This window comes from Marmota flaviventris, chromosome 16 (assembly GCF_047511675.1).
Source record: "Marmota flaviventris isolate mMarFla1 chromosome 16, mMarFla1.hap1, whole genome shotgun sequence".
NCBI classification, from domain to species: Eukaryota; Metazoa; Chordata; class Mammalia; order Rodentia; family Sciuridae; genus Marmota; species Marmota flaviventris.
Genome location: NC_092513.1, coordinates 16,365,257 through 16,386,552, shown reverse-complemented (window position 1 = coordinate 16,386,552; position 21,296 = coordinate 16,365,257). Strand labels below are relative to the sequence as shown.

The window sequence follows — 21,296 nt, the reverse complement described above, 5'->3', positions numbered from 1 at the left end:
TGGTGTCCTGGAGCCTCTGTGGCTCCCAGTGAGCACCCTGACCCTAGGCGTCTTTCTCTGAAGGACCTGACCTCATGCTAATGGTTGGAGGGGTGAGGCCATGCCCTCTAAGGAAGAGAGTTAGAGAGGAAATGCCATTTGCTTGTGCTTGTTTCTTCCTGGTTGTCCTAAAGACCTTTAATGATGAGGTGTTTGGCCCCATCATTCACAGCCGAAATTTCACACTCACATTTATAACTCACAGGGAAGTGTGTCTCCTTCTGCAAGGGCTCTCTAGGTACTCTGCCAGGCACAATGAGCACAGCCAAATCATTGTCTATATGCTTGTAGACAGATTTATTTCATGGGTTTCTTAACTGTGTTCAATATTAAAATTCATGCTGTTGGAAAGGCCCACAGGCGAGTGCCCTTCCTGCTGATGGCCTCTCGATGTCCCCTCCCCACTTCTTTCTCATTCTCCTGTCCCCTCACATCATAGAACACTTCTGTTCAGCCGACTGCTTGATTTCCATAAAGGTGGCCTGGGCCTTTTCTTTTATGGTGTCCAAGTCCATGTTCTGGAGATTCTGCAACTGCCCAAGAACAGAATCCTTATCTTCTTCCTCTTCTTGATCCTCATTTACCATCTTCCGGAGATCTTCAGGCAAATCCACATCCTCTCCGGCCATCTGGATTTGATTCTCATCCATTTCACTCTAGGTGAAAAATAAACACAGAAAGAAATATTCTAAAATTAACCACCTTGATAAATAATAACTAAATAAAATGTAAGAGCAGTAAGAGCATAAAGGTCTGCAAGGAGAAACGGTCTACCTGGCTGTCTCACAGCACAGGATGGTCCCAGTGGTAGCCATTCTGCGGCAGGCCAGGGCTCCAGGTTGGAAGGTCCCACCCTCACTGTACCTTGGCTTGACCAGAAACTTTTAGCCTGGTGGTTCTCAGACTGTGCTCTCTGGACAAGCAGCATTTGCATTATTTAGGAGCCTGTGAGAAACACAGTCCTCGGGCCACCACAGACCTGCTAGATCAGAAGTTCCTGCAGTTGGGCCCCGCAATCTGGGTGGTAAGAAGCCCTCTCCTCAATGCTGATACCCACCAAAGCCTGAATACTCGCTCTGACTCCTCCACTGGGTAGTTTTGCAAGTTCTGCTGAGAATAATCTAAAGTAAAATGTCCTCTGAGAAAGGGTCACACAGCCAATGTTCCCAGATGGTGGCTCTCAGACAATTTTTGGAAGTCAGGTTGTAAGAGGAGGCAAGCCGGGTTTCAGGGGAACAGAAAATTAAAAAGTATCAGAAGAGCTAATGATAGAAAAGATTTATGTTAGGGTCCACCCCCATAGCTTGTGACCAGCCTTGCATCTGTTACCAAAGTTCATGTGGTCACATAAAGATGAAATGATCATCTTGATCCTAATCAGACCAAAGTGATTTAAGAACGATTTCAGCACTGTGTTAGTCAGCTTTTCGTCACTGTGACCAAAATACCCAAAAAGAACAACTTAAAAGAGGAAAAGCTTATTTTGGCTCATGGTTCCAGAGGTTTAGTCCAGATTGGCCCAAGGTGAGGCAGAACATCATGGCAGAAGGGCATCGTGGAGAAAAGCAGCTCTGTTCATGGCAGCCAGGAAGCAGAGAGAGAAAGGGAAGAGGCCACAGGGAAGATGCACCCTGTCAGGGCACAGTCCAGTGACCCACCTCCTTTGGCCACACTGCACCTGCCTATAGTTACCACCTCATCAGTCCATTCAAACTAGGATGGACTGATTAGGTTCCAGCTTTCACAATCTAATCATTCGCCTCCATTCATTTCTGCATGAACACAGGAGCTTTGTGGGAACATCACATATCCAAGCCATAATAAGCACCTGCTAAATGCCTGGGAAAAGTTCAAGCCAACTCCTAAGAGATGGGAACACCCCTTGTCTGGGTGCTGAGGAGAAATGATCAGAAAGATCATTTCTTTGTCTCTAGGTCCAAGTGGCATTCTTCATCAGTAAAGTGAGCTGAGATTGTTTCCTTATCTGACACTCTATGGCTCTGAACTTCTCCTTGGAGAAGTGGAGTCCAGCAGCCTTTCCCCAGAACTTCTTTTATTTGGTTCCCCAGCAGAATGACAGCCATGCCTGACTCCAAAATGAGCTTGGAAGACAGATTCTTGATACAGAGGAGAAGAGTACCCTTGGAGAGATGGTCCTCACACAGGTCCTCCCTGAAGACCTCAGAAGAGAGCCACACCTTGCCTCAGCCTCTTGAACTTGGCTGGGGCCTCAGTCCCTCCAGCATTTAGAGGATTAATTAGTTTCTCATCAAACTGCTGTGGGATTAATTAGTTAATCCCCAGGGGCTCTCAGCCAATCTTGCATTTCTATTTACTTCTTATTTACCCACTCTTGTGGCTGCTTTCCTCATTGATCATCCTCTGGGCATTTCTGCAGGAGGAGTTAAACATGCACATTTTACCCAGCCCTGAGTTAGATCATGCAGATGCAGGACATCTGCCCTGCACCCAAATCAAATGTAAATGATTTGAAAAGAATTCTCAGGAATTTTGACTCCACTCCTCAGGTTGGAAGCAAGATCCATGCATTTGTCACCAGGCTCCACCCTGGCTGACTAATAGCTGTAGACCTGAAGGTTCAGGCAGCTAGAGGCCAGGGGGAAGGAAGACCCAGCCCGCTCTGCTCACAGGGGATGGGGCTCTCCTGCTCCCACTCCCAGAGTGATCCTGCAGCCTCCAGAGAAGCCTCAGGATGGTTTCTTCCTCCACGGGGGACTTTGAAGTTTATTTTATCCTCGCGCCCAGGGAAGGTTGAGCTTTGGGATCCTGCTTTATTTCATAACTCAGAGAAGGGTTCTTGATCACCCCAACTTCTACCAAATGGTTCTCAGAGTAGGGTCTGGACCAGCAGCAGCAGCACTGCCCGAGACCTTGCTAGAAATGCCGGTTCTTAAGCCCTACCCAGACTTGCTGATTCAGAGACCAGGTGGGTGGAGCCTGACCCAGCAAGCCCTCCTGTGGTTCTGGTGCTGCTCTAGGGTTACATCTACTGCTCTACAGTCCTTGAGGATGGGCTGCAGCAGATGCACCTTTCTGTCTCAGAGCCCAGCAGAGATTTTGGCCTGGAGACACTGGCAGTACCTGTATATGGAATGAGTTAGTGACAGTCTCAATAACCACACAAAGTCATAGGTGTGCTTTGCCGTAAAGAGCTCCGTCTTCATAGCCATGAGTTCTTCTTTATCCTCCCATTGAGGTGGTGCTCTCCAGAGTTAAGGACATTGGCTTGACCGATGCCTGAGTGACAATGATAACTCCACTACTTCCTAGGCTACATGGCCTGGGCACCTTACCCAACCTCTCTGAGCTTTATTTCCTTATCTATAAATTGGGGACTGTATTATATGCAGTAGAGTTGTGAAGGATCAATTAGATGATAATTGTGTTATTTAGAATCTTCATTGAATCCTCAACTAGTGGTGGCTATTCATAAAAATGATAAACCTCAGAGATGGGTGGATTTTGCTCTGGGTTGTCCTGCATGGGAAGGTTAGACCCACATGAAGACCTCGCTCTCTGCATCCTACCAATGACTCCCACCTTGGATCCCAAGCTTAATTCTCCTAGTAAGCTAGAAATCCATTCCCCTTCCAGCACTCTGTCTCCAACTTTAGGAGGCAGGTAGTACCTGGCCCAAGCTCTGTTTCCTGTGGTCAGGCCCACCCTGATATCTGAGTACTGACAGAAGTCCCTTCTGGCAGATGACCTTTCCTCACTTTGCGAGGTCCCCAGCTCCATTCTTTACTGAGAAGGACCTTAGGACACTGGTCCACAGCCTCTGCCTCACTCTGGTCAGCCTCTCAGTGCACACAGAAGCATGGGCCCCCAAGGAGGTCCGGGGTGCACTTAGGCAGGGAACATGGGGTTCTGAGCAGCCAGAATAGGCATGCCCCTTTGGCTTTGCAGATTCCCCACTTTTGTGTGAAGGAGTATGGCCAATGTGGGAGAGAGGGAGCCTATAAAGTGCGCCCCCAGATGTCCAGGTCTGAAGGCAGTGCTGGGTGCCTTCAGAGTTCTACGCTCTCTGTTGTTCTAGAAGCACCATCTCCTGGCCCTCCATCTGCAGCATGGTTGTTCTAGGTGGTGATTCTAATTCACCTGGTCCTGCTTAGGTCATAGCCTTTGCCATGGACACCTTTGGCTAAGAGTGAGACAACCAGATTGGGCCAGTGAGCGGCTAGAGAACCAAATGAAGGCTCCTGGCACCAAACCCAGGCTTCTGGCCTTATTAGCACTGGGTTCTAACTAACGGAGCTGGCCGGGGATCTAGGACTGACCAAGAATGTCTCATTTGTAAGAGTGGCATCCTCCTCAGACTCTTTCCCTGAAGGTGGCCTACAACAGGGGAAAGATGGTGAGATTTGACACCAGAAAACCTGGGTTCCAGTACAAATCACTCACTCACTGTGTGACCTTGGGCAAGCCACCTTACATGCCTGATGTATAGTGGGAGGGCCACTTGGCACTTTGTTGAGCAGATTGAATAAGGCATGCTGTGAAACGGCCCACAAGCCTCCAACCCTGTTTAAACAGTAGCTGTGCTTATTAATATTTCAGAGGAAAGGGAGCAGCTCCATGTCCAGGTCCCTGCAGAAAAGATGTCTGGGATAGAGGAGGCCCGGACAGTGAACCAGAGAGTAAGAGAGCGTGGGCCTTTTCCAGAGAGCTGGGACAGAGCAAGCAATTAAGGAGCACAAACAGGGTTTATCGAGTGGGCACTGTGCAGCCTCGCTTCCGCCTTTCTTAATGAACCGCCCTGCTGGCAGGACCCTGTCTACCACTCACACAATGAATGCCTTGTCTAGACTTTCTGCTGCCCATTGACAAACCTTAGGTGGGGGAGACCAGGAATATTTCAACACAGTCCACACTTCAAACACAAGCGCAGCTACAGCCAATGTCAATCAGCATCACTGGAAGCAGCTCCAGGGAGGGGCCCCAAGGCTGAGGACCTCAGGGAGGGAGTAAGCAGGCCTGTGAGTGACAGCCACATGGTTAGGGCACCGTGGATGATAGGCCAAATTATTTTCTTAGAGGTTCCTAGAGGGTCTCTTTGGAAGTCTTCTCACTTCTACAAATCCTACCAACTTGGGATACTGTTTAATACAGTTCAGAGCTAATTATTTTTATGCCAACTGCCAGAATCCATCTCAATCTCTCTCTTTCTCTCTTTTCTGGTACTGGGATTGAACTCAGACATGCTCTACCACTGAGTTACATCCCAAGTCCTTTTTACAAATTTTTTGAGACAGGGTCTTGCTAAGTTGCCCAGACTGGCCTCAAACTTTTGATCCTTCTGCCTCAGCCTCTTGAGTCACTGGGATTATAGGTGTGTACCATTATACCTGGCTTTATTCTCTCATTTTAACCAGACATCATCTTTTGTTTGTTTGTACCAGGGATGGAACCCAGGGGTGCTTAACCACTGAGCCATATCCCCAGCTCTTTTAAAATATTTTATCTAGAGATAGGGTCTCACTGAGTTGCTTAGAGCCTCACTATATTGCTGAAGCTTGGCTTTGAACTTGGGATCCTCCTGTCTCAACCTCCTGAGCTGCTGGGATTACAGGCATGTGCCATTGAGCCTAACCAGACTTATTATTTTGATTGCCAGGGCTGAATACCCCATGATTTAAATAGCCGGTATTCTACTGTCCTTCCCCATGGCTGATCCTTGAACTTTAACCTTAGGGTAAGCTTGACCCTGGTTTTCAGAATTATTATTCCCTAGGTCTTGCTAAACTGACCTTCATCTTTTATCAGATATGAGATGTGGTGATAAATTAATTATCTTAGATAGTTATATCTTCAAAAATTTCCATGTTCACTGCTTGATAGTCTAGTCAACTGGTATATAAGCAAATACCAGTGTGATATTTGGTATTTGTGGTTAGATTTTGCTTTCCGTTTGCTCATTTATTTTTGGTGCATGGCACAGCAGGCAGCCGAGTGGGAGTGGAGCTGATGTTCCATGCTTCTGGATTTGTGAGCTCAGTGCCTTCAGCAGTCACTTGTCATCACAAGTCACTTCTCCGTGTCTGGTGCTGCCCAGGTGACTGCACTGTGTGCTTGGCCCAGGGCTGGAGCTTGCCGGCTGCTCCTTCTGCTACCCCCCCCCCCCACTGCTGTTCTTTCTTCTAGCTATTTAGAGAGCCCTGGGCACACCAGAGTAGGACAGATGTGGGTTTGTCTTTTCAAATAGTGGGTGTCATTTTTTCATGTTGATTTCAAGATGCATGTACAAGGCCCTACATAGAATGACAATTTCTAGATACCAGCTCTGTACTCCTTGCAAGAGCTTCTTTCACTATCAGGACTCAAGAAGTTCCTAGAGGTCACTTTTTACAGCAACTCTCATTTATAGGCCTCTCATTTACAGATGAGATACTTATAAAAAAGTCATTCCCCTTGCTAGAAATGTCATTTCCCTTGTTAATCCAGCATGGCTGCCAGGATGTCCTTGCAGAAAAATGTGGCCTGTGGGGGCAGGCTGACTTGGGGTGAATCCTGCTCTGCCCCTTAGAGGCTGTGTAATCTTGAGAAAATGCATTCTCATTTGTGAAGGGGAAGTGATCTCTAGTACCTTACAGGGTGGCCAGGGAACATGCATCGAAACCTGCTTTACTAGTGTCACATGACGCCTTTATCTGTCCCCATGTCCCTCTGCTCTTTCAAGGGTCTGAGTAGGAGGAGCAAACAGATCTGGGGCAGGGTGAGGAGGGGAAGGAAGAGAAGGGGGACCTCTGATGGCCTCCCTGCCATCAGAAACAGCTGTGGGAAGCAGGAGGGCTCAGAGTCTCAGAACCTGCTGGGCAGGGCCAAGAGCGTCTAATCCGAAGGAGTCAGGCAAAGATGGTCCAAGAGTCATCTTTACTAATTTTTTAAGAGGCAAATTTTAAATTCAATTCTAATGGAGATTTCAATGTGACACTTTTAAACACAGCTCTACTGAGAGAGTTCCTTGTGCATTCATCTTGGTAATGAACGGATGCTCTTGATACAGCAGACAAACACCAGGTGTAACAAATCATATGGCTCCGCAGGGGCACAACATTGTTCTTCAGGGACTGACCTAGATTGACAATTCTGTTAATAGGATTAGGGTTCATTGTGGAAATGTTTTCTCTTATTAATTTGGCTTGACTTACATATACATTTTGAATTGGCTGGGGACAGGGCCCATTTGCTTTTAGAGAGAATCTTGTGGCTTTGTTTAAAACATATAACTTTCTGCTTTTGAAGAAATATGACATTTTAATTATGATATAAACTTAGTGTTTTATACAAAATTGTAATGTCCAATCTAGACTTGTTCTTTAACTCTTAAGGCAGATTAATTCTTTCTGCTGTTTTTGATATGTCATTCTTTGGTTATGTTTTCTGTTTTCCTTTCCTTTCCCAAAATAACATTCATTCATTCAGCAAACTCTGTGTGTGCATGTGTATGTGTGTATGTGTGTGTGTGTGTGTGTATGTGTGCACGTGCACGCCTAAGCTTCTATACACCAGGTCCCATGATAGGCACTGAGGACAAGTGTGTCAAGGAGCACATAGTAGATGACTATTCAGGGTCATAAGATAAAGGAGGCATGCCCCAAAGGTGTTATGGGGATTCAGGGAAGGGTGACCCAGTCCAGTGTTAGTTGGGGGAAGGGAGGCCATGGAAGGTTCTGGAAGAAGTGGCACTAAATCAAAATCTTATAAAAAGAAAAGGACCCCGAGGAGCAGAGTAGAGGGACAGGCAGGGAGGGGCTTGAGGTGAGGCTGGGGAGATCAGAGCTGCATCATGGTGTGTAGGTCAGAGTGTGGGTTTAAAAAGCCACAGCAAACCTTCCCCACCCCGTAAAAAATACACAAACAAACAAGCAAAAACCAGGGAGGGAACAGGATCAGATCTGCATTTTGGAACATTCATGCAGCAGTTCTGCAGTTCTGAGGCTCAAAGTAGAAATTCTACACAGAATTGCTGCTGTCACAGAGGTGAGAAATGATAAGGCTCACAACTTGGGGGTGAACCAAGAGCTGTCTAGGAGGTCACTGAGGGTGACTTGATGATTTCCTGGGTGTGAGGCTGGAGCAGAGTGGGAAGAGCTGAGGTGACTTCCAGTTACCAGCTTGAGGCTGGGTGACTGAGAAACCATCAATGGAGGTGGAACCTACAGTAGGTGCCATTGGAGGGAGATGATGAACCACTGTTTTGGATGAAGTGTCCAGGTAAGGCTAGATGCAGCAATGACAGGGAGAAGATGTGGCTAGAGATACAAATTTGAGAGCCATCAACATGCAGGTGGTAGCAGATGACAGAAGCCAGATGCAGGTATCCAGGGAGAATGTGCAGACCTGAGTGAGCTCACCAAGGGAGCACCCTGGGACATTCCAAAATTTGGGGGTATACTGGGTAACCCACAAAGAAGGCAAAGAAGGAAGAGTTGAGGGAGTATGAGAAGCAGAAGAACAAGCCCAGAACAGGGGGCTTCAAGGAGGAAGGGACCATGGATGCTAGACAAAGCAAAGAGACTAAGAGAAAATGAGAGAACATCAACTATGTTTAGACAAAAGGAAGAAAGCTCCTGCAGAGGGGGAACGGGGCTTCAAGGAAAGATACTGAGAAAGGCAAGTTCACTGAGAAAGTGCTGCCTGTTTGCTTCAGCTGGGAGAGGTGTGCCCTCCTTTATGAAGCAGAGGCCAGTAGAGAAGAAGCTGGAGGTGGGCTGGGATCTCAAACTAACTAATGGGGGAATCTTGGGTTACCTTAGTCCTCTTAAGTCCTCCAATGGCCTAACATTAAAAACTAGAGGAAACTGATATGGGCTGGGTGTGTGTATATGAACATCATAATAGCTGATACAGATGTGTAAATATACATACATACTGAAGATTACTGCAGCTTGATTACAGTGCCTATTTAGTTACTTATCTGATTACTGCAATTAACAGAGGCCATCAACAGACATGGTACAGTCATCAACAATTAACAAAAAGCCCGGGACTACAGACCTTTCACTGTCTAGGCCCCCATTGCTCCTTTTTGAAGAGTTCAAGTTTGCTTTCCCCAGTTAGCAGTAGAGTGAAACTCTCTTACATAGGAAACACCAGCCAAATAATTTCTTTAGAAAATACTGTTCTAATTCCAAAATGTGACACAGTTATCCTCATTAGACCTGACAGCTCCTGGGAAGACAGATTCTCAAATCTGCTCCCCGTTGGGCCTTGGTAAAGGGAAGGGTCCAGAACTGACTCCTGTTGTTATGTAACCACTGTGGAGGTGACCCTGGGGAATTGTAAATGAGGTGCCCAGGGTCATCCCTCATTAGCTGACGACCTGTTGAATTTATCCAGTTCACTGTGAACTGTTACTAGTACTGCTATCACTGCTTACCCAGTATGGATATTGAAACATGCCACAGGGCTGTGGATTCTGCAAACCTCTCATGGAGGGGAAAGTTATTAGGTGCCTGCTGGAATCCTGGTGACCATTACACCATTTTCTTTATTAAACTGTATTCAGTTCTAAGGTCTGCCACCAGGTGTGAGACACTGCAGAGGGGCTGTGAGAACAGAGACAAAAAAAAAAAAAAAAAAATGCTGGACAAGGATTAAGGAGGCTTGAGTCCCTGTTGTCCCTGTAAGTCTTGTGACCTTCAGCAAGGGTCTGAATTTACATGATATTTTTATGCATTGAGTATGCTCCTGTGGCATGTGCTTTCCTGAATGTAAGAAACATATCTAATAAAAAAGAGAGATAATCAGACATTGGTGTCAAGGAGTCAAATACTGTGGATATCCAGGAACCCAAATCTGTTCTAGGAAAAGGATTTAGAGAGCCAGGGAGAAGTAATGGATGGCATGTCCCTGAGATGACCCCTGAGGGGATCCATGTAATGGCTCAGGATTCTGTTGTCCTGTTTTCAACCTAATAGTTTCTTCCTGGTCACCCTCCCTGGGCTGCAGCAGACCTTCTTCCCATCCTCCCTCTAATTCCTTAGGTTTGGAGGAGCCTGAACTTGCTCCCTCACAGCCACAGTGAGCAGACAGACACTTCGCAGTCCAGGGCCTGTGGCTCCTGTATGGACCATCTACAGAACTCCGATTCTGATTCTCACTACCATTTTCTGGGGACATCCCAAAGGTCCCCCTGGAAGGGGCCTTTGCAGTGCAATACCCAGCATGGCCTTCCAGGCCTGGGAGGTGACTGTGTCCTCAGAGTCTTCACTTCCCCAGCTTTCTCCACTCAAAGCTAAATATCCCAATACAATTCATTTCAAAACCTCACCATCCTAGTTTCTGGGGAGACAGTTAGTTACACCCTGTTTTTTTTCTAGGGCTCTCTCCCGGTATACCATGGGAGGATCCAAAAGTCAGGGTATAGTCCTTAATAACGAAAAAAATAGAAACTGAAAAGAAGAAAACTCGCCTCCAGAGATTCGATTCTGCTCCTCCCTGGTCCTGTTGTGACCCCCGCAGTCCGGGTTCTGCCCGAGAGGCCAGCGCGTCCTCCTGCTGACTTGGTGTCCGCAGCGCCGGGGACCACCAGGGGGCGCCGGGCGCCAGGAACTGGTCCCCACGCAGGCGACCTGGGTAGCGTCCTCCACGCTCACGCCAGGATGCAGCTGACCCCGGCGCTGTTCTGTGCAGACAGGGAGCCGCGGCCCTGGCCAGAGAAACGCTGACCCCACAGCCTCTTCCTCCCGAGATGGGCTACTGAAGGCCCGCGGTGCCCAGAGACTCCTCAGTGGGTGGGGATGCGAGCGTGTGGGAAGGGAGCACGTGACAGGCGACAGCGGGAGAGGCAGAGAAGGATCTCAAGGATGGGGCGGAACTGCATGCGCAGGGTGGTGCGTGGAGGAAGCTAGCCAGATACGGTGATGACTGAGAGGAATATGATCTGTTTTTTTTTTTTTTTTTTTAATTGTTTAGTTTCTATGAAGTATTGTTTTTACAGATAACTAGGTTGGATTAGAATTCCCACGTACTTTATGAAAAGCAGGCCACTGTAATATTAGAATTTTTCTGAACGTTTCACACCATAGGTGAATTCTTGAAACATTGTGTATAGAATGGAGTTTACAAAATGCAACATGATATCAGGATGCCTAAGGGGGCCCCCAACTGAAAGGAAACTTGGTAGTGAAGAATGAGGTGTAGATGCTAGTGAGTAAAATTCTGATTGGAATTTAGGCAGCCACATTGTGGGTCTCTGGGAAGGGCATCAGACAAGGAGCAGAAGGAAAAGGCTGCTTCCCTGGCTGCTAGGGGTAGGACTCGGTGATATTTCCCTGAAGCAGGGGTTACAGGTGGCCCCTGGTGGTCCCCGGCCAAAGACAAGTATCTTAGGCTATTTTACACCAAATAGACTGCAAAACTGCCCCAATATGTTGGGGACAACTCAAAATTTAAGAGCAGGTCACCTTGGGAGCCGTTTCCCTAAAACATACTGATAATGGTAATAAAATTTATGCTGGCAAGAATTGTGCAATTTGCTATGAGATAGATAAGATATGGAATTTTTAATAGCAATTTTACTTTTAATACAGTTCAAATGCAGGAGGCAGATTTTCTTTCATGACTGAAATAAGGCTTCATGATTCCCAACACGTGTGCTGTACTTCTCACATGGAAACCAGGCTGAGTCAGATATATGAAAAGGAATGACAATTTAGGGCCAAACCATGGTCTCATATTGAAACAGAGTCTCCATTATTAGCTTCGTCTCTTGAGACACCAAGTAGAGCAGGGATTTACTAAATCTGGAAAGGAGAGAGAAACAACTCCTACTATGAACAGGATTTCACCTTATGAATTACCTCTCTGGCAAATAACTGTGGCAAGAAAAGACACAGTCAGTTAAATGAAAGGTAAATAAATGAAATCCATCGGGTGGAAATGATGCTTCCTAAGGTCCTATCACCCAACAGGGTACAGAAGAGACATATGTCCTCTTGCATATATAGTGTGCAACTACTACCATTATCCACTGGGTTCAATCTTCCTGTCTCAGTGCCAGGGTTCTAAAAGCAAAGATTCCACGGCCTGGAACTTGTGACCCTCTTGCCTCAGCCTCCTGAGCATCTGGGATCACAGGTGTGTGTCATAGTGCCCAAAGACGTGGATTCTTGAGGTTTGGGGGTCTCAAATTATTGCATCAATTATACACAAAAGTGTGCTTACCTCAGCTCCTCAAGACCCCTGACTGTTACCATCAAGAAAAGAGAACTTTTTGTGCACAGAGATCATAACAGCAATAGTAGAGCTGTCTTCTCCTTGGTATTTATCCAAAAGACCTAAAATCAGCATACTATATAGGGCTACAGGAACAACAGTGTTGATAGCAGCACAATCCACAATAACCAAGTTATGGAATCAACCCAGGTGCCCATAACAGATGAATGGATAAAGAAAATGTGGTGTGTGAATATATATGCCAATGGAGTTTTATTCGGTCATAAAGAAGAATAGAATTATGGCATTTGCTGGATGATGGTACTGAAGAACATCATGCTTAGTGAAATGAACCAGACTCAGAAATTCAAAGGTTAATGTTTTCTCTCACATGTGAAAGCTAGTGCAAAATAAAGGGGGGGAAAAGTGGATGGGGGGGCATGTCCCATGAAAATAGAAGGGAGATGAAGGGGGTAGAGGGGAAGAGAGGAGAGATGGGAAAAGGGAGGAACTAAATAATGAAATTGACCAAATTATGCTATGCACATATATGAATATACCACAGTGAATCCCACCCTCATGTATATCTATAAAGCACCAGTTTAAAAAGAATACACTATGGAGAAGAAAGACAGAGTAGAAAAGGGGAACAGGAGAGTGGGGAGGGGAGTAAAAGAGAAAGTGCTGGGGAGTGAAATGGAGCAAATTATATTCCATGCATCTATGATTATGTTGAAGTGGACCCCAACACTATGTACAACTATAATTCACTAATAAAAACCTTAAGAAAAAGAGACCTTGTTGGATGCAGTGGCATACACTTGTAATTTCAGATACTTGGAAGACTGTGGAGGAGGATCACAAGTTCAAAGACAGCTTCAGCAACATAGCAAGGCCCTGTCTCAAAATAAGAGCCAGGTGTGGTGCACACACCTGTAATCCTAGCAGCTCAGGAGCCTGAGGCAGGAGGATTTTGAGTTCAAAGCCAGCATCAGGAACTTAGTAGGATCCTATCTCTAAGTAAAATATAAAAAAGGGCTGAGGATGTGGTTCAGTGGTTAAGCACCCTGGGGTTCAATACCTTGTACCAAAAAAATAAATAAAATTAAAAATTTAAAAAGCAAAAAAAGGAGGCTAGGAACCTCTGAGTCCGATCCCTGACAATAAATAAATTAATTAATTAATAAGAGCCCTTTATATTATCTCAAAGAAATCTTTACCTATGAGGTTAGGTATTATTGCCCTCACTCTACAGATGAGAAAACTGAATAAAATTATGGCATTTGCTGGATGATTATGTCATTTGATGGCTTTTTTAAAAAGCTGTCTTCAGTTTCACCATGTCCCAGTGGCAGAGCCAGAGTTGAAACTCATTTTCCTTAGATCTACACAGAAGGGTCACAGGACATTTGTCACAGTTGTCAAAAACAAAGTCTCAAAAAGCTTGATCTTGGTGAAAGATGCATGCCTGGCTGATCTAGTGAGCGTGTGTTTTGTGTGTGTGTGTGTGTGTGTGTGTGTGTGTGTGTGTGTGAGAGAGAGAGAGAGAGAGAGAGACACACACACACACACACACACACACACACACACACACAGATTTTCATTGATTCCTGCTTTATCCTAAACAAGATGTGTGCTTTAAACAGAAGGAGCCAAGTGGGAGGGTCCTTGATTCAGCAGCATGAATCTGACTCAGTCTTCTTCTTAGGGCAGGTCACACTGCCAGCCAGTGATATCACAGGGATTTCAGGAAATGCACTGGGCAATGAGAATGGAAAGAGCACTGTTGAGCAGTACTTCCTTCTTCCAAAATGCACGCACAGTGGGAAAAGTAGCAAAGCTGTATGGAGGAAGGGAGGGAAAAGCAAGCCTTCTTCCCAAATTATTGGTGCATGTAGAAATGAGTTTAAATTGGAAGTGAGTTACCCTGGTCCCACCAAGAGCACAAGCTGGGTTCCTTAGGGTCTTAGGGACCAACCTATCTCCCAGGAGGAGATCTATCTGAGCCATATCCCATCCATGTCAGTGCAACTTCTTCCCACCAGTATTCCACCTGCACACTCCACCAGAGCTTCCAGACAGTCATCCTTCCAGCCAGCACTGAGATGGAGAAGATGGTGCTAGGTGACAATTGTCACTACTGTGCCATCTCCACCAATAAGCAATTGATTGTCTCTCTAAAGTAGAGGCAGAGTATTATGGAAGTAAGACCCTGGGCCCTGGACTCTGCCTTTCCCTGCTGGCTGACATATGGCAGGCGACACTTCCTTGCTTTGTGCCTGTTACAGTAAGATGGAGATGCTAATGGGACCTAAATGAATTACTTAGTGCCTGGCACCTAGAAAGAGATCAACAATGTCAGCTATGGCTGCTCTCCCCATGTGTATTTCTGTTTACAATTTCTGTATTCTTCAGATACATTCACATAAAAATGTCATCCACAGGTATTGACTTCATTTTTCTTTAGTGGAAATGAAATTTTATAGAGGTTAAATAACTGGAGTCCTGTTTTGATGAACTCGTAGCTTAATGCTGCTTTTACTATATCAAGCTTGTAAATTAAGAGATATATATATTTTCATGAATTCATGCTGATATTCACACCTTTGTTGATAATCAGTGATTCCTAATTAAGAGATGTTGAGGTGTCTCTGTGCTGAGTGTCTTACCTTTGGGAGCCTGTACTTTTCCCTGAGGTGGACTCTCAGGCACGCCCTCTCTGCCTTTTTTTGTGTAAACGCCGCATCTCTTTCCATCCTAAAAGTTAAAGAATAGGATAAAGGATCATAAGGACACAAGAGCCCAGGACATTTTAGCCTTTGCTCAGAGGAGCTGGACTCTGAGACCCCAGAGTCCCCACTGCTGGCAGACTCCAGGAAACGTGGGATTTTCTCCCCTGCACCCCCTAATGTCTACCCCTCTTACTCCACTGACATCACTTAGTACAGCCCCCTAAGTCCCCAAGACAGCTTGGGTCTGGGAATCTCTGTGTGATGTAAACCCAGAGAGGGGCAGGTGACAACTTTTAATGTGTGATTGCTCAGGGCCTTCATGGCCCAGACCCAGGAGCCTCAGACTGGCCTGTCAAGAAGGTAGCTATTTGGGTCTGATCCTAGTCCTGTGTGTGTGTTTGTGTGTGAGACTCTCTGGGGTGGGGGAGTGGAAGCTACATTTCTAATAAGCCCCCTGAGTGATTCTAAGGTAAGCCAAAACAGAGGTGTCCTATCTAGGATGAGGACATTCTTTAGAGGCCCATGGCCTTTGGAGATGTAATATAAAACTATTTCCCATCACTAATACCCACTCTAGGCCCCAACTGTTAGAAAGAGATATCCCCAAATAAAATAGGTTAGATTTCTGTAATGTCAGACTGGTATACTGCCCTACAGATGACCTAATTGGACCCTTTCTTATGGTTAGAAATGGACTCCCTTGCTTATGATGAGCCAGTCAAAAAGCAGAGACCTTTGGGGACATGTGCAAAGCTTGCAAGAACCCTGCCTTCCTGGTGGCTCACAGAAGTGCATTTTTGGTGGCCAATTTATACATCTGACGCTGCTCTCTGGCTGCATTGGGTTGGACCAAGTTGGGTAAATGAAATCTTTTTGAGAATTTGGGTTTGGGACTGAGAAAGACAGAGACTTGAAGAGTGGCTAGAACTGTAACAGGTGAACTTAAAGGCCATTAGCTGCCATTTTCCTTGTGGTGTGGGTGCTAGAGGGAGCACTGGAAAGGGAGATGACTGCTGAGAAAAAAAAATGGCAATGTCGTGGTAGAAGCAAAAGCAAGAGATGGAAAGAGTGGCCCTGGCTTCTCAGCAGCCTCTGGCTCCTGGTTGAGGTCAAGTGAGGCCTGGATGGATTTCTGTTCCTGGGCTTGGTGAAGGACATCAGTAACTGCTGAGAGCCACGGCTGAGTCTGTATGGCCCCTGGCATTTTGCCAACAGTATTGATTGACAGGCGCCTCTGCCTGTCCGCCTCTGCCACAGTCCGGCTGCAGCAAAATAACCGGGGGGTGACGAACGACTTGTGTATGTTGATACAGCAGGAGTAGGAGCCGTTTATTGCAGGACAGGAGCAGTATTTATACATTCCACACAGCTTATCTAATTAGCATAAACTAGATACATCAGTCAACCAATAAGGAATCTCCACACTTAATGGCTCGCTTTTGTTACTTCTCAAACCACTCCCTCTGGCATTTTGCCAGGCACCATCCAGACTTGTTTACGAACTTTAACATTCCCCTGGCAAAATGCCAGGTGTTATTTTGACTTGTTTACAGACCCTAACAAGTAACTAAAATTACATATTTATTTACAGTTTCTTTTTCTTTATTTTGAAGTGAAATTTGCATACAATTCCATGCACAAATCTTAAGCATACCATGGAATGATGCTACTACACCTGTGCATCCTCAGGCCCTACCAAGATCTAAAACGTTACTCCTGCCAGAGAAAATCTCATTTTTTTCTCTTCTAGAACTTCATATAAACAGAACCACATACTTCATGTCCTTCTGTGTAGTGTTTCCATCCCTCAGCATAAAGAGCTTCCAGATTCATCCATGTCTATTTATTAGTAGCGTGTTCCCTTTTATTGCTGAGTAGTATTCTGTGTACAAATACCATGGTTTATTCATTTCTCCTGTTGTATATACTAGACTTATTTCCCATTTTAGTGAATGAAACTGCTATGAACATGTTTGAACAAATATTTTTGTGGACATGTATTTTCATTTCTCCTAGGCATGGAATTGTTGGGTTGATAGGTAAGTTTAGTTGAAGATGTTTAATCTTATAAAAAATAAACCTTTTTCCAAAGTGGCAATACTGTTTTATATCTTTTTAAGCAGAATAAAAGTTCTGGTGGTTTCACATTTTGGCCAATATTTTATATTTCGGGTCTTTTTAATTTTAGTCATTATGGTGTATATGTTCTGGTGATCTCCTGTGATTTTAATTTTTTGAATTTCCATGATGACTAATGATATTAAGGAGCTTATTCCCCATTACTAATTGGTGATGTGTATATATATTTGTAAAGAACTGTTCTTTTAGGCATTTTTTTTTATTATTAAGTTGTTAAGAGTTCTTCATACATCCTAGATCCTAGTTCTTTGTTAGGCATATGTTTTGTAAATATTTTCTCTTAGTCTGTGATTTGGCTATTTTTTTTCCTTTCTTTTCTTTTTTCTGGGTACCAGGGATTGAACTCAAGGGTGCTTAACCACAGAGCCACATCCCCAGCCCTTTTTATGTTTTATTTTGAGACAGGGTATCACTAAGTTGCTTAGAGCCTCACTAAATTGCTGAGGCTGACTTTGAACTTGTGATCCTCCTGCCTCAGCCTTCCCAGCCACAGGGATTACAAGTATGTGCCACCATGCCCAGCCCTATTTATTTTTCCTAATGTCTTCTCATGTGCAAAAACTTAATTTTAAGAGGGCCTAATGTATCATTTAAGAATTGTGTGGTTATTGCTTTCTGGGTCATGAGAAAGAAACCTTCGCCTACTTCCAAGTCTCAAAAATATTCACATTTGTTTTCTCTAAAAGCTTTATAATTTCAGCTTCTATGTTTAGGTGATAATGCAAATCAGACTAATTTGTGTACAGTGTGAAGTAAGGGTCCAAGCTAAATGTTTTTTAGTTGTTTCAGCACCATTTATTGAAATGGCTTTCCTTTCTTCTTTATTATTTTGGCATCTTTGTTGAAAATCAAATAACTATATAAGTTTACTGTCTATCTGAATACCCTAAGACTGGGATTCCAGTCTCTGAGTCACTGAGAAAAGCTGCATTCTGTTTATAGTCTCATGGAGCTCATCTTCCCAAACAGAGTATAAATTTCTGCAGAAGAAAACCCACATCTTCCATTTTGGTATCCTTCTCACAGTGCCCAGTCCGGAGTGGAGGCTCCAAATGATAACTAAAGAAACCTAAGTTCAGGGTCAAGTTGCAAATGGTACCAGAGCAAGTATTGAACCATTGCTAAGTAAAGGAACACTCCTGCCTACCTGAGAAAAGTGGAGGGATAAACAGACTCTCGTTTTCCTTTTCAAGGATTTCTTTTCTAAATCTTCTCTTTAAGTATTGACTGCTTTTGGGACCAATGCTACCAGTTGTTGGGGAAGACACACAGGAAAAGAAAACCGAAGGTGCTGTATTGTTAAGTTTTTTTGTTTACAATTAATAGAAGTCGACCCCACCTTTCTAAAACAATGAGGACAGGTTAGGAGGCTTCATTTCCTAACTTTCATTAGGCTTATGATAGACCACACTGTCTATAAGTCTCTCCCCATTTAACTTGTGGCTAGTAGGCATTTTGGAAGGCTACTTCTTTCTATCATATTCTAGTTGGTGAAGCTCTTAAATGCTCAGGCCAGTGGTGGGCGGGAGGTCCTCCCTCTTGCCATAGGGAAGCAGCTGCCCTGCTGTCTTACCACCATTCCTTAAATTGGGTGACTACATAAATGTTTAATATTCTCATGCACACACAAAAATCTAAGCCGTTGACAAATAAGCAGGTCTACTGACTGCTGCCCATACCATTTGGCAACTTTGAGCTTTGATCTATTCATATGTCAAGTTAAGGAAAACTAGGGCATTCGTTAATCAAATGGATGCCATCTCTGTGGCCAGATGTATTGCTGGGGCATATTAAATGATACTTTGTGTAATCAGATAGACAGTCTAAATTACTGACCATTTTCATTAGCCCATTTGAACTGAGACTGAATGATTTTATTATTCAATTTCTTCATTATACTTGATTTTCTTTTACACATTTTATACACAAAGCTGGCCATTACTCAAAGAACATTGCTTTTTTTGCCCAACTGGTGCCACCAACACCAGTTTTGCTGTTGCAACTACTTTTTCTTTTTTAACTGATTTTAATTTATTGCAGAGCAATGATGCATTCTAGGGAACCTTTATAAGCTTTCAGAATAAACAATAGATGAGGTTTCCATTAGCTGTAGGCTTTGTACTTTCTTAGTTTTCTCCAGGTCGTTAACCTTTTCACCTATAATCATCTTAGCAATAGGACTTAGGCAACTATTATGTAATTGGTCATCCTCCTCCTACCAAGTAAAAAGTTTTCAAATTGTGAGAATTCAGACTTTATCCCTAGAAGAGGACCTTAAAGATTGCTAGCAAAATAGCCACGGTAGCAAAAAAAGAAATGCTTTTCTTCTGTAACATATGATGAACATTTAACCTCCAGATTGATACTTTGATTTTTAGCTGATTATTAAAAGACTCTTAAATTAATTCCATTTTAAACAAATCACACATAGATTATACTTATTTAAGGATGTTTTCATCCTTAAACTATAGGTGACATTCCCAATCCATAATACCCAACCAAAATGTTACTGATATTTTATATTTTAATCTCATTGCATTTATATAGCCAGGAGAATGCTCTCATTGTTAGAGGTATAGGGCTAAAATACTTGGTGACAAAGTTATCATGATATCCGTAATTTACTTTAGAATATTTATTTAATCTATAAGCAAACATGGCAAAATGTTAACTATTGCCTTATGTGAGTATTCATCATACTATTCTACTTTTCTGTACATTCAGAATCTTCCTAATAATATAATAATATAATCCACAAATATATTCATAGTCTTTGATAAGTCACATCTTATGATGTAATCATCATGTTGTGCTTTCTGGGCCTTTTAATGCAAGATCAAGAAAGCTGCTCTGGATGTTCTTTAAGGGATAAAGTCTGAATTCTCACTATTTGAAAACTTTGTACTTGGTAGGAGGATGAATTTCAGAAAGATCACAAAGATAGACTCATCAACGTATATTTGAAGAATTAAACTAAGGCCAATAAAACATGCCTGGACCATACAGTGTTAAGATGCATTAGGAATGGCATATTGGTCATTTCATATTTTTCACTGCACAGTAGTGGCTGCACACAGTAGTTGCTGATGCTAAGGACTAAGGAATGGTCCATTTTGTGGATCAAACATTCCCCAGGTTAGAGGTCAATGGTCAAAGGAGAAGCATCGTAAAAAGCATAGAGCAATGCATGGGGGGACCAGGATGTATCTGCTGGCTTTGTAGGGAAAATGGAGCTGGGTACTCACTTCTCCTCAATCACTTGCTTCTGATATTCCTCATACTCCTCTCTGGTCATCCCGTGAGCTGCTGCTGGGTCCGATGCACCTCCTTCTTCTTTCTGTTCTTCAGACCCACCACCAAATCCTAAATTCTTTACCTGGCTACTTATCATACTTTTCACCATGAAAGCCATTGTCTCTGTCCTAGAAAAAGAAAGCTAAACCTCAGACAAAGCTCAAAAAAACAAACCGACGAAATGAACCCAAACCCAAACCTAGATATCCTCAGCGACAGCGACACGTTTAGGAGCACAGGATTTTGCACAGCCTCCTCTGCTCAAGGGCATCAGGCGGGGAAGAGTGGTTTGCCAGACGTAAGCTGGATTAGAGTGGGGACCGCCTTAGTGTACAGGCAGATGGCTCCGATTACTAAAGCCACAGTTAGGGTCAGATGCGACCGACTCCCTTCTGATTGATACACTCAGCTCATTTCATGAGGAAGAAACCTGCACTTCTAAGCCTCTCTCTCCCTGTTTTAAAATTTTACATTATTATTATTATTACCATTATTATTTTTGCAGTCCTGAGATTGAACCTAGGTTCTTGCTTATGCTAGGCAAGTGCTCTACCACTCAGCTATATCCTGGCCCTGGAACTTTAAATCATAAATGTAGCAGGGTTCCATTGAGAGTCCTGTCTTGATTACATTAATCAGAGCTGATTACATAGCTGTTGTGGGATTTCCAAATTCTAGCCCTTAAACACAACATTGCCATTGAAACCTGAGTCCATTGAGGCTCAAATCCTGAATACTTCATTAAGCAAAATAATTGTTTTGGTCCATATTTTATCTTGCTGAACTCTGTGCAAAGGTTTGCTTTTTGGTTTCCTTGAGTTTTGCATTGTTTCAGTGGTGACTGTGTCCCACACAAAAATACACTACTGAGGCAAATGATCTAAAGGACCAACCGTGGTCCTTAGTCTACAA

General features: G+C 44.0%; 1 protein-coding gene across 1 annotated transcript; it reads right to left on the bottom strand.

Annotated features, from left to right (window-relative positions):
* Positions 1-352: 352 nt before the first annotated feature.
* On the bottom strand, positions 353-20,748 carry Cplx4 (complexin 4). Its single transcript, XM_027949083.1, has 3 exons — positions 20,336-20,748; positions 14,889-14,976; positions 353-695 (listed from the first exon to the last, which is right to left on the bottom strand). Exons 1-3 carry the CDS (start codon positions 20,500-20,502, stop codon positions 468-470), a joined length of 483 nt encoding a protein of 160 aa, XP_027804884.1. The 5' UTR covers positions 20,503-20,748; the 3' UTR covers positions 353-467.
* Between the last annotated feature and the right edge of the window lie 548 nt (positions 20,749-21,296).